The sequence below is a fragment of the Solea solea genome, chromosome 3, assembly GCF_958295425.1.
Source record: "Solea solea chromosome 3, fSolSol10.1, whole genome shotgun sequence".
In the NCBI taxonomy this organism is placed as follows: Eukaryota; Metazoa; Chordata; class Actinopteri; order Pleuronectiformes; family Soleidae; genus Solea; species Solea solea.
The window spans coordinates 8,869,235-8,881,900 of NC_081136.1; the positions used below are offsets into that span (position 1 = coordinate 8,869,235).

The 12,666-nt window shown below is 41.2% G+C and overlaps 1 protein-coding gene across 3 annotated transcripts in view; it reads right to left on the reverse strand.

Annotated features, from left to right (window-relative positions):
• dock11 (dedicator of cytokinesis 11) overlaps window positions 1-12,666 on the reverse strand; it is a 54,335-nt gene that overhangs the window by 20,881 nt on the left and 20,788 nt on the right. For 2 of the 3 annotated variants that reach the window (XM_058624748.1, XM_058624750.1), the window contains exons 13-31: window positions 10,727-10,849; window positions 10,559-10,641; window positions 9,864-9,986; window positions 9,623-9,699; window positions 8,512-8,696; window positions 8,358-8,423; window positions 6,176-6,268; window positions 5,061-5,184; window positions 4,817-4,929; window positions 4,565-4,648; window positions 4,338-4,427; window positions 3,596-3,717; window positions 3,431-3,500; window positions 2,734-2,859; window positions 2,336-2,407; window positions 1,902-2,048; window positions 1,526-1,609; window positions 1,038-1,149; window positions 602-640 (exon numbers count right to left, since the gene is read on the reverse strand). In XM_058624748.1, the coding sequence (XP_058480731.1) occupies window positions 602-640; window positions 1,038-1,149; window positions 1,526-1,609; window positions 1,902-2,048; window positions 2,336-2,407; window positions 2,734-2,859; window positions 3,431-3,500; window positions 3,596-3,717; window positions 4,338-4,427; window positions 4,565-4,648; window positions 4,817-4,929; window positions 5,061-5,184; window positions 6,176-6,268; window positions 8,358-8,423; window positions 8,512-8,696; window positions 9,623-9,699; window positions 9,864-9,986; window positions 10,559-10,641; window positions 10,727-10,849 (1,933 nt within the window). The remainder of the gene's footprint in view (window positions 1-601; window positions 641-1,037; window positions 1,150-1,525; window positions 1,610-1,901; window positions 2,049-2,335; window positions 2,408-2,733; window positions 2,860-3,430; window positions 3,501-3,595; window positions 3,718-4,337; window positions 4,428-4,564; window positions 4,649-4,816; window positions 4,930-5,060; window positions 5,185-6,175; window positions 6,269-8,357; window positions 8,424-8,511; window positions 8,697-9,622; window positions 9,700-9,863; window positions 9,987-10,558; window positions 10,642-10,726; window positions 10,850-12,666) is intronic. The other variant, XM_058624749.1, reaches the window with a different exon arrangement.

Consider the following 12,666-nt stretch of genomic DNA (forward strand, 5'->3'; position numbering starts at 1 on the left):
GAATTCAACACTGCAAAGTCAAAATGCAACAGAATACTAACAAACCCACATTACACATTCAGATACTATTGCAACACCACAGAAAAAAGACAGAAATTACACATTGCCTGCAGGAGGAGATGTGTAAAGTAATGTGGAAATTTTACATTTGTATCAGAAAATAAGAAAGGAGCAGTAATTCAAGAGGATGCCGGAAATGAGAAGCTGTTTCAACCAGAACAACAATGCATCCTTCTGATTCAATCTTCACAGAGAGAAGAGAAAAAAAAGTAAGCAATGGGAGAGGCACATGTAGCTTCCTGAAGGAATAAAGTATACAACGTCAGTCAAGCATGACAAGAGTTTGCTCCCGCAACAGCCAATCTCCTCCCGTCTAAAACACAGGCCCTGGCAGGCACATTAAGCCATTAGCCCAGAATCTAGCATTGCACTGAAGACATCCATTCCCTCCTCAGCGAATGGCTGTCTTATGAGAAAAGATGGCTGACAGAATGGTGAGTTAGTGCAGGTCAGAACAAGGACCAGTCAAGTGCGGTCAAGGGAGGTTTGCACAAGGCAGCAGACGTGGTGGCAATGGTATGGTGCGGTGAGCATCACCTACCTACAGGGCCAAAAAGCTCCGTCGCATACGGAATAAAATCTGACCACAAGCAAAACACACAAAAAAACAGAGAGGGAGGGGTGTAAAACATAAAGACAGTGGGGGTGAAACTGTAAAACACATGCAGCATTTACACAAAAGCACAAATGTTCACGATACACTTGGTTCTTGTGTAAAAAAATTAATGTTTTGTTGGATAAACTTGATAAGCAGGTGTAAATCAGAGTGGTGTCACATTAGCGTGTTTTTGCCACTTGGCATCCACATTTAGGCAGGGGAACAGACGGGAATCAGTGTGGTGGATGCAGGTCAGGACAAGGTCAGTGAGGGGTTTGGGAGCCGTGTGAGGTGAGGGGCGGGCTCGTCAGTGGTTATGTATGTGACAGGAAGTGTAATCCATTTAGCGGATGCACAGAACATGGTGTCCGATGCTCACCTTGTACCCTCTGCAGCTTGGTGCGCCCAAAGGCCATAGGCAGGTTCAGAGGGATGAAGTGTTCGTGGTTGCACACAGTCATAATGAAGTCAAATTTCATTTCAGACAGCACCTGAAGCAAATATATAAAAAGCATGTAAATGAAATATCAGATAACTAAGCTTCAGGCAAAAATGCAGTTATTAATACACTCCCGAGCACCGTTGAAAGATCTCATCAGACAGAGACCAGGAGTCTGTGTTGGCTAATTTGTTAGTCAAATGAGCAGCAGATACAGATAACATAAGAGGAACTGTACGTGCTTTTACGCCAAGACCACATCAAACAACTTTGCATTCCAGGTAATAACAAGTAATGTAGTATTTTTACAGCGCAGAAGGCAAAACAAAGTACCTCATAATTTCCATCAGTTTCCTAACATTTACACATAACAAGTCCCTCTATGAGCACGTTTTTAGTGAGGGTCACTGAGTTAGGACACTGTGTACCTTAGGATCTTTGAGACTGAAATGACACATATAGTGGTTGACAAGGCCAAATGCGAAGCCCCTGTTCATGAAGGTCAGGCATCTCTGTGAGACGAGAAGAAAAGGGAAGAGACCATTTTATGGGTTAGGGTTTAAAAAAATACTGACGTGGATTTCATTTGTAAATGACGTCATACTGTTTTATATAATAATCAAAATAAATTGTAAAATGCATGCAATTAGTGATGAATTTAGATCCTTTTACATGACACTTGACATCCTGTATAGAGAAGAGACATGTATAGGGAGCTCAAAATGATACATACGTCATAAGGATAAATGATCTTTGATAGTTAAGACTCTGTATTGGTGAGATTTGTTTTGAAGTCTTTCTGACCTTGATCAAAGTGGCCAGGCTTAGGTTAATGCAGCGAGCTTCTTCTGGGATTTCCATGAAGCGGATGGTGATGTGAGGCATGACTGACAACACCAGGGACTGGAGCGCCTGGTGAAAACTGTCAGGGAAGCGCTGGGCACGTGGCATCTAAAGTGGTGGACAAATATGTAATGTCGTCAATCTTCATAAAATAAAAGCACAAAAAACTGAAACTGGCGGTTGGATGCATTGAAAACAGATCTCAGAAGATCAGAACTTACAAGTAGACCCAGGTAAAACAACGGGACAACAATGTGAAACATGATTCACCGACAAGTGCTTTCTTTGAGTGTGAGTTTGAACTTGACACACATGGTATGAAGGTCATGCCACGTCTGGACTTGTGACAATCGCTGTTAATAGTTTGAAAGAACAAGAAACCACTGAATGCCAACCTTCATGCGGTTGCCCTCTTGCAGGTACTGGGCTACGGATTTGGCCATGGTTTCAAAAAAGAACCACGAGTACTGGAGAAAGGGATAAAAGAGAACTGCAGTTAGATGTATATGGGGCATTGGTGAATAAACAGAAAGCTGAAAAAAAAGACCAATCAAAAGAATCTACAGCCAACAGAAATGTGACTCACTGAGATATTTCAGACAGATCACTACACATTTAAAGATAAAATATCAGTACATGCAACGACATGTGAGATCCTGTCAAGAGCGCGTCACAACAGACAAGGAGGAAACTTCTGTTTAGTCACTTTGTGTTTTGACATGAGGAGCCATGGTCAAGTGTTCTCTCTGCTGTTCAGTGTTGGTACTACAAGGAAACTCATGCAGATCCACACCTTGAGCAGTTTATTGCTGGTGTTGAAATCAGCTGTGTGCTTGAGGATGGCTGTGACTGAGGTGGCGAGCAGCTCATGAGTGGTCGGCGAGTTTCCTGACGGAGAGTTGTTGGTCACAAACACATACTGAGGACAGAAGAAAAAGAAACAGTTTCATACAAAAACAATACATTTTAAAGAGTTTAAAAAAAATCCCTATATATCAAATCCAAGATCAGGATACAGCATGTGTTTCACAGGGCTGGTTATCGCTGCCGATTTCCTGAATTCAGTTTGATTTCCAATTCTATATCATTTCAATTTGGATCTCTCTAACTTGGTGCATACATTAATGCAAGTCTTATGTGCAGATGTAGGTGAAAATTCAAACTCAACTGTTGGACTTCAAAACAGATCTCAGTTTGAAGCATTTACCAAGTTGTCCAGCAGAGGGCACTATGAGTGCAGCTTGCCCTGCATCCTTGCCATTTGGCTTATCGAAAAAGACAATAGTGATGTAACGTTGTTTTGTGGTGGCAATGGAGGACACAAACAATCATTTCCTTTTGAGCTGACAATCACGACAACAAAGCACCTGAAAAGGGCATTTGGAGGTATTTCTGACTTTATACCATAAATGGCAAACAAATAAATCTGAAATCTAGATAGAATACTTGGATTATTCAAACCCCCCCCAGTGTTGTTACCAGTAGGTTACCTTGACAAAAGAGCGCAAGTAGTGTTCCAGTCCTTCCTCGTGACATCTGGAAACTATGTGTATAATCACACTGAAAGCATTGAGCAGAGAAATGATCCAATGTGAGCATTCCGATACATAGTAAAGAGAAAGTCAAACCATATTTTATGGGAGAAAACAACTGACCGCAGCGAGTTGACAGCAATTTCATGGGCTTCTTTACTGGCGGCTGTGAGCACCTCAAACAGCTGCATCAGCACCGTTGGAAGGAAGTTGATGATGACATGGGTCTCCATGGCATGTAGGCACTGAGGGATCGAGGAAGGGGGAAAAAAGATGAGTCTGGCAGAACAATGGGGATCTATTTAGGATTATTTGATAATTTTCTGTTCGTTTAGGCTCCTCAGGAAAACGTTACTAGCAGGATTTATGATTTAATCCATGTATACTGCACGTTTTACTTTGATTTAAACATCAAGTGTGTAAGAATGAGTGACATCCGCTCACCCCTCCCTTTCCCAAGCTCTTTAAGGAACTTCGGTGGCCTCCTCATAGCAAAAAAATATATATTTTTTTTGCATAGTAAGCTTCTGCTTCAAAATGTAAAATGTAAAATGTACATTCTGGCTGTTGTAGAAACATTGTGGTACAAGATGGCTGCCTGGATAAAACAAGACCTTTGCCTGAGGTGCATATTTAGTCCAATGCTATGAAAATCAAACGATCAAAATGCATCTTCTTGAGAGCTAAAGTGGGTCACACAGCATGTGATGTCAGCCAGTAAATGAATAAGCTAAACTTATGACTGAGCAAAATCACAACTATGGCACTGGAGCTGCTGTCAATGAGCCTGTGCCTGACTGTTAATGATGAATATCTGAAAAGGCATCTTAAATTATTCCCTGTGCACTGCCTCTCATCATCTCACCTTCAGGTATTTGATAAGTTCAGCTGGGTTGCCCTCCGATGTTGTCCTCATCAGCTGGCAGTGCTGGAAGAAATTTTGTAGATGCAGGTCCTGTGGATGAATTTATCAAAATCAATATCATATAGACACAAACACAAAGAGACACACTGCATCTCAATGAGCTGCCTTTGTGCACTCTTAACATGTGCGTGAGAGGGTGAGGAACATAAGGAGAATCAAAAATGTACCTGAGCATATATTGTTGACGCTACATGGGTCCTCACTTTGAACAGCGTCTTGGCATTTTCCACCCATTTGATATCCGGTTGGGACTGTTCAGGAAGGAAGAGGAGGACATGCTGAAGTACTCGTTTCAGTGAAATGACCAGGAACACTGTTATCCTGACATATCTTTAGTGTCTTTCATGTGTGCTGCATTAATTTCCTTTGGCATTAAAAACGTAGTGCTTGGGTTTTAGTGTGAGAAGCCATGGTTCTACCTTCCGTGTATCCTGGCACAGGTATCCAGCGGGCAGAGTGGCAGCTACGGAGAGCTGAAGTTCCAGTGACTGCATTCTCCTGTCTTTTAGTAAAGACATCCAGGAATAACCCACTGGGGAAAAAAAAGATGACTTCTGATAAGCTTGACCGTGATATCCCAGACATTTGTTTTTATTTAAGAAATCTACATTCATATTTACACATTGGTAAATACGGTAGGACACAAGAAACCAACAATTTTACCCAGTGACTCCACTCCCTCCCTCTTCTTGCTGCTGGCCTTGCTGCTGGACTCACAGCTGATGTGGTAAAAGGTGAAGAGGATGTGGTGCTTCTCATGCACATGAACTGGCAGTTCGATCTTTACCTGCACACAGACGTCATTATATTACCACCGTGTTATTCCTTATACAAATGCAGTAACAAATACCAATAACAAACTACCTTTATATACAAAATTCTCATAAACAGTGTGTATATTAGAAGTGCGTCCACAAGGGGGCAGACATTTCAAAGAAATATATTCCCCTGTTATTTGGCTCACAGATTTCCTCACAGAAAATGACACATACTCTGGAGAAGCAGCTTAGTTCATTCTCCACGAATACAGCTTAATCATGCAGAGAGTTTTGTGAGAATGCCATGAATGACTAATAGGATATGTGTCACTTGGTTGTTGTTAAGTAAAAATGTTATTCTTCTCTGTCCATTATCAATTAAAGAGATACATCTCAGAATGCAAATATTACACAATATTACACAATAAAATATTGCACTCAAAGACATTTGACAACAACAACAAAAACTGCATTTGCAGTCATTCTCCTTATGTGACTGGAAGCTGAAGCATGTGGAAATACAGTAAGTCCCAGTGAACATCCCACTGCGTACAAGCCCACATGTGGGTCTATGTGGGGACTCTAGAAATCCTAATCTGTTTGACATCAGGACCATATGGACCCAACTCTGTTCCAACTTTAACACTATCATGGCCATAACCCCCATTTTTAGTTGCTCCTGTTTTGCTGTGTGTGTGTGTGAGGGCGACTGCTTGACCAGTCAAGTGTGAGATCCCAGCTCAACCCCGAGACAGTTTTATGGGATTATTGCAGTGAGGAATTTGAGCATTGAACACACTGTGCAAAGGTTTACGGTTTAAGAGTGTTTTGAGAAAAAAGAGCAGTCAGAAGTTACTGTTTTTGCAGATGTACTACTCATCATTCTCAAAAACCAGATGAACACTGTAACTACAGCTTTTATTGAACACATGGAATAAGCCACATGCCTGCAAAACTGGAGATTATACTTTCATACTAGTGAATATAAATGAGGTCGAGATCGCGCACAGGTCCTCTCACCTCATCGTAGAACTCCGGGCTCTGATTGTGGTGCAGGACCGCTGCATAGGTGCTGCTTGTGGAGAGCGAATCCACCGGTTTGCCATAGATGCACTGAAAGCAAACATTCATTCATTCATTTTTGATGTTAGGGCACAGCAGTGAGTAAGTGCTCAGCAATCTGTGGTCACTGATAATATTTGGAGAAAAAATGTGGCATGTTATGGCGAGTGATTGAGGCCTTCATCACATGCACCTTTGAAGCAACAACAGTTTAAACAAAACTACAAACAAGAGAGTGGAACCAGAAATGATCACAAACATGGTATGTGTCTAGACAAGAAGGGCTTCAGTGTAAGAAAAAAGAAAGAAAAAAGATATGGATATTTAACCCACAACTGTTGTTCAGCACTGGATGTTGATGACAGAAAATCAACAAACACAACAATTACAGAACTTTAATTCCACATGTGGTGACATAAATAATGAGCCTTTCTTTCCACATGGCAACGAAAGACATTAGTGGTTACAAACGTGGGATCAATTATGAATGTATCCTAAAACATTGCACAGCCAATGTGTTTGGTGTCACTGCAAGAGGAGCCTCTGTGGGAAAGAAATAAGCCGATAAAAAACAAAGTCAAGCACATGATATTTCTAGAAACAATGGGGGAACGAAAACAATTAGGATGATTAGGATGCTACCAATGCAGTCGCCTCTAATGAACAATAATGAGCAGTGCTGGCCAGAGGAAGGACAGAGTTCTGGAGCCAAGTGATTAAAATTGAGACTGATAGGAGCCAGGATCAGAAAAACAGCTGGAGCCTCTGCAGGAGGAACCTGGTGAACGCAAGAGGCTCTGAGAGGGGACAGGGTTCAAACTCTCATCTCATATGGGAAAGGAAGCCTGTGCGAAGATTTCAGCAACGATTTGTGACTACAGACATCAAGGTACCAACACAACAGAGAAGCTGTGAATGGAGGGCTGATGGGAGTCTTGATTACATGAAGCAGGATGAGGGCTAAAGTGTAACACAGGACGAGATGTCTGGAATCTTATCGGTCAAAACTGTCCTGTTCATACATGTACTACGCCACACAGGACTAAAAACCATTTCTACTGGTTGCACTGGTAGAGCTCGTCACCACTTCAAGTACAATTACAGGTAAACCCATCTTTGAATAAATCAAACCTGAGTTCATGAGTGCAGGTTTGACAGCTCAGCAATTTTTTTTTCAACTTACAATCCTTGGAACAATCCTATTTTCTTCAACTTTCTTGTCGCTGCTCCCCAAAGACTTAAAAGAATTTCCTCTCAGTCAGATCTGTGTCTTATGTGAAACCCAGAATCTCCTGGAGCTTCCGCTAACTGTGATTACATCTGCTCATAGGTGAGCTGATGGTTCCTGCTGCTAACTGTTGTGGAAAACTATTATTTTTTGCCTCTCTGTACTTGAATCAATGGTAGAGACCTACTTCCATAGGTAGGTCTATGGAAGTACCTATGGAAGCCTGTGCATGCACGTATGTATGAGTGTGTAATGATACACATGACTGAATGCTGATCTGTCTGTCTGGACTGTCTCAATCCTGAGTGTCAAGTGCAAATGTTTTGTGGGGCTGAAGTGTAAGAATATCTCTTTTCCTCACTCTTCCCTGAAAAAGTGAGAAGAAAAACAATCCGTCGTACTTGAATAAATGAATGTTTCCACCCACAAATATTTGAAGTGTGCGGCCAGAGAGAAACTGAGAGGAAGAGAAGAGAGAAAAAAAGAGTGACCATTCATTATCTTCTCCTGCCAGCTATAATAACCAGCTTCTCTGTGCTTTTCCTTTCTCCTTTTCTGGCCCCACAGCTTTACTCTGACTGCCAATTTGTGAAACGCAATAAAAAGCACAGCTCATCATGTTTAAGACTTATTTTCCTATCTATGGGTGATTCACACCAGGCTCCTACAAACCTGCTGAGAATATAGTGAATGACTGTTTCATTACCTCAACCATTCATACTCTTGAGTTCCTTTAAATTGATTATTTTAAAATAATTCACTTCATAGTGATTAGCTGATCGAGACTCATTTAAAAATGACACATACCTTCAAGCAACTGACCGATGAACACATTCATTCCCCAAGTTAAAATCTGTGCATCACTATCACACAGTAGCCTACACGCTACAATGTACAGTTTGTACAACTCACCTTTAAAGGTACTGCACCTTCTTCATCTGAATCTTTGAACTGGATGCAGACGGCGATGTTTCTGGCCTGTTGTCGAGGAAAAACATCGGTTAGTCACTGCAAACAACTGGGCAGTAACCACATCTTCTCTCCAGCTTCATTAGGAGTCACACACCTTGGTGAAGGTCTTCTGGTTGTCGTATTTGAGCTGTAGGGGATAGATGTAGAGCTGGTTCTTGTAGGTGGTGAAGGGGTAGTTGTACTTGGCCTCCTCAGGGAGGAACTCTTCCACCTCCACTGACACTCGCTCACAGCCTTCCTCAAAAGGTTTGACAGGAATGTAGGAGGAAGTGACTGTATCTGGGGGGAGAGAGTGCATAAGTTAGGGAACCAAATGTCTGTTGATGACTTCCTGTTTCTTTTACCTCTCCAAGGAGCCAGTTTAGAGTCATTACTCCTGAGCATAACAAAAGTGACCACACATATTGATATTGACGACACTGGAATCATCAATCAATCTTCAAACATAATACCACAAAATGGCAACTCTGAAGCCAAGTAGTTCGGGCACATATAGCCTGACTGTTGATTGTGTCTGTTTCGATCAAACATAAAAGCAAAAACACAAGAAAAAAGCTTCCCCCTTTCCTTCCTGTTTATACCCTTTGCTGTTGTGACCCAAAAGACAAAAGAGTTTCAGTTACTGTTTCATGAGAAACCAATGACCAAACCACAGGGTTGGTCATTGGCACTTATTAGTATTGTTTGTCCGTCACCTTAGTGATGAAGAAGCTCAAGCATATTATTTTAGCTATTAAGGCAGAGTATTTATAAGACAATACTTTATATTACAATGAATGTGTGTAATGAATGTGTAGAAGTGTTTGCTGCAATCATTAATCATTTATTATACTGTATATTAGTGAAGAGTTTGGAAACATTATAGGGATCTGTAAACCCTGAATGTGAAGTGCAAATGCTTCATTAACTCAGGCTACATACTTCTGTGACAAGGATGAGCCTGGGAGCTGCATATTAACAGCTAAGATGTTTAAAAAAAGGTAAAAGATTATCAGCATGGTATCGGTATCAGTAGAAATTCAAGACTGTGATATCAGTATCGGACACAAACAAGTGGTATTGAGTCTTCCCTAATACATGACAGTTGCTTTATTTACATTGTGCAGTGGTTGGTGTGTTTTAAAGGCAGGGACATTACCTCTAAGTGTACCCTCTGTTACAGATTGAGAGACAAATGTTAGGATAAGGGGAGTGTGACAACATACTTGAGATGTCAGGCGGAACACATTCAATGGTGACATTCAGCTGTCCGGGGATTGTCTGAAGTTTGCTCTTCTCTGGTCTTTAGAGTTAAAAAAAGAGAATCAACATAAGAAGACGATACAACGTCCAAATATTGCACCAAAGTTGTACAGTGAGTAAACATATAAACTTTGAAAGGGCATAAAAATGCACATCCAGTTACAATGTAATGGCTGAAATAGTAGGAGAGAGGTGATGACTCACTTCCTGATGTCAGCCAGCAGCTTGATGATGTCATCTGTGGATATTTTGCTGCTGTCTTGGCGGTAGAGTGGAGAAAACTTCCCATCCATGTCCAGGCTGCCCTGAGCATCTTTGAACACCTGCCTGGAAACACACACACCTGGCTTTAATGGCTACATCATGCAAGTTACACACTCTTCACATTTTCAATCAGAGATTAAGGCTTTATATCAAATGCGGTCGGGAAGTGGCTTATTTGTTTCCTCTTTGCGTTTGAATTTCATGGAAAGTTTTAGCAGCAGAAACTGCAGCAAATGGTAATGAGTAGTTGTGATTAAATAATGACAAATAAACACAATAAACACAAAACAGCACACTGGCTAACACAAGTATTGCTAAGTAGTTCCTTTCTCAGTCACGTTTTGCAGTAAATGGCAAAACAGCCCATGAGCACTGCTCAACAACATATACAACATAAGTCTCATTTTCTTTTAGATATTGAAAAAGAACATTTTATGTTTTGTTGTAATGTAGAAATGTTACATATTATATGAATTTACTGCATCAGTGCTTTTGTTAACTGACTGAAATGTTGATCTGACCAGGTCAACACTGCAGTTCAATAATATCAATTTATGCTGACAATAATAAATGTAGCCATTCCAAAGATGAATCCAAACAGATTAAATACTGGATAATGTTTATCCCCGTCTTACTTGGCAGCCCAGGCAAATGGCATTCTGTACTGGCCCAAGCGCTGGCAAGTCTGCTTGGCAGCTTTGAGCACCTTCTGAGCAGTCTGCGGAGAACAGAAATGTTTAACCAATATGAAGCTCACTGCTGATTTCGACTCGCGCTTGAGGTAAAAAGCAAAGGCAGTAGACCTTGTTGACGTCTGATGTCTTAATGTACGGCTCGGCGCAGTGGGTGATGCCGTTCTGTAACACCTTCTCCACGCGGGCCACCAGGAAGATGTCTGCATGAGGGTTGGTTACTGAAAATATTCCCTGGAAGACAGAGGGGCACATGGAGAGGAGGCTGATTAGAGTAGGATTGCGATGATACAGATTTGAAAAAATCTGTGATTATGATTTCATTTGCATCTTCCCACAGAAAATATAGGGCATACATGAAAAGAAACCACTCATCAAAACTGATTGGTACTCGAACGGTTCAACTCAAACTTCTGTACAAGGTAAGTGCAGGGGAAGTGGCTGCTGTTAGCTAAACCGATACAGGAAAACCGCATGAGGCTCATGTCTATTTCTGGTCTGATGAGATGAAGTTGTCTTTAAACTGTGGTGTCATTTCATACAAACAGACAGAAAGTACATACAGACAAGGCAATGTAGCCGATATTAAAACTCAAATAAAAACACAAGAGGGAAATAAAAAATATACACAGAAGTAACAGGAAGTCATTTCCATAAAGGAAACCATAAAAAAATTCAGCTGAGTGGCACTACTGAGTGAGTTGTAGCACTTCTCAGAGGCTAATGCAGCTTTAAATCAAAATAGATGCAGACATAGCAAACAGCACATTAATGATACACATCTAAGAGGGGGCTATAATGGTGCCAGACAGTCACACAGACACACACTCTATCCGCCCTCATTCACTGATCTCCACAAGTTTTAATCAGTTAAATACAAACCACACGGGACTGCATCTGACTCCAATCACTGACATCGTGGTTTGTTGAAACAAGACATCACCATACATTTTCCATACTTAGCAGAAAACGTCTTCTTCAATCAATCGTTTTACATAACCAGATAAGCTGACTGGCAGGAGTTGTAGATGTATGAATGTATTAGATTTGCAAGTTATGTAATGGACTGGTGCAGAGGCTTTGGCCTCCAGAGAGCTGGTGATGTAGTGGAGAGATATATAACAAGTGGAGGCCCGTCCTTGGACCACACCCAGCAGGGTACCTAAATTAAACTGTGGTCAGCTGAGCTATACCAGGCCACTAATCACAGAGGTAGAACCTGCTATGTTTGTATGCATGTGTTTGTGTGCATAATGTGTGTGTTCTGCTGGTGAGAAACTTTCAAAGATGTGGGCCAGCACTGCATGACATTAAGTCAATTGAGATTAGACATATGGACGTTATCTAAAGCCTTTAAACTGCCCCTATATAACAGACCTCTCACTGGATTCTCAACTACAAATACTGCTTCTGCTGAGACTGACTTACCACAACTCATTCCCTCACCTTCTACGTTTTATCGCTTTCCAATAGGGCTGAACCCTATTGCGATTGTATTGCCATTGCAATTTGACTTGTGATTTAACTTCAACATTTACTGTTACAGATTTGAAACGGCATTGAGCATTAGCACACAAGATACCACCAAAATATTAATTACTATGTTCCAAAGTATGTATTGCTTTTTAAAATGGGCATTTAACGGCAAACAATCAAAAAATAACCATTTCACTGATGCCTTGCTGTTTCAAACTGATGATCAATTGTTTAGCCCGAGTTTCCATCTGTTAAACTAACACCTGTATTAACAGGTCCAGCAGCCGGAGGTGAGGGACACTGTTTGCGTGGGGCTCACTTTACAGAACCCACAGGAGTTTCCACAAGGCCTGAGCTGCACTTAAAGCTCACACATGGTCTTATTCTTCCTGAAATAAACTCAACCTAAAGTGCAGGGAAAAGAGGTGACCAGACATGAAGCTATACATCACCAAGCCTTGAACTCACATAAGAAAACTGGAAAACCACAGAGGTCTGAAATCACTTGCAAATGCCAGCTGAATGAGCTAAACTTAGTTCTCTCATGTGGATTGTCTTTAAAAAATAAAAAAAAA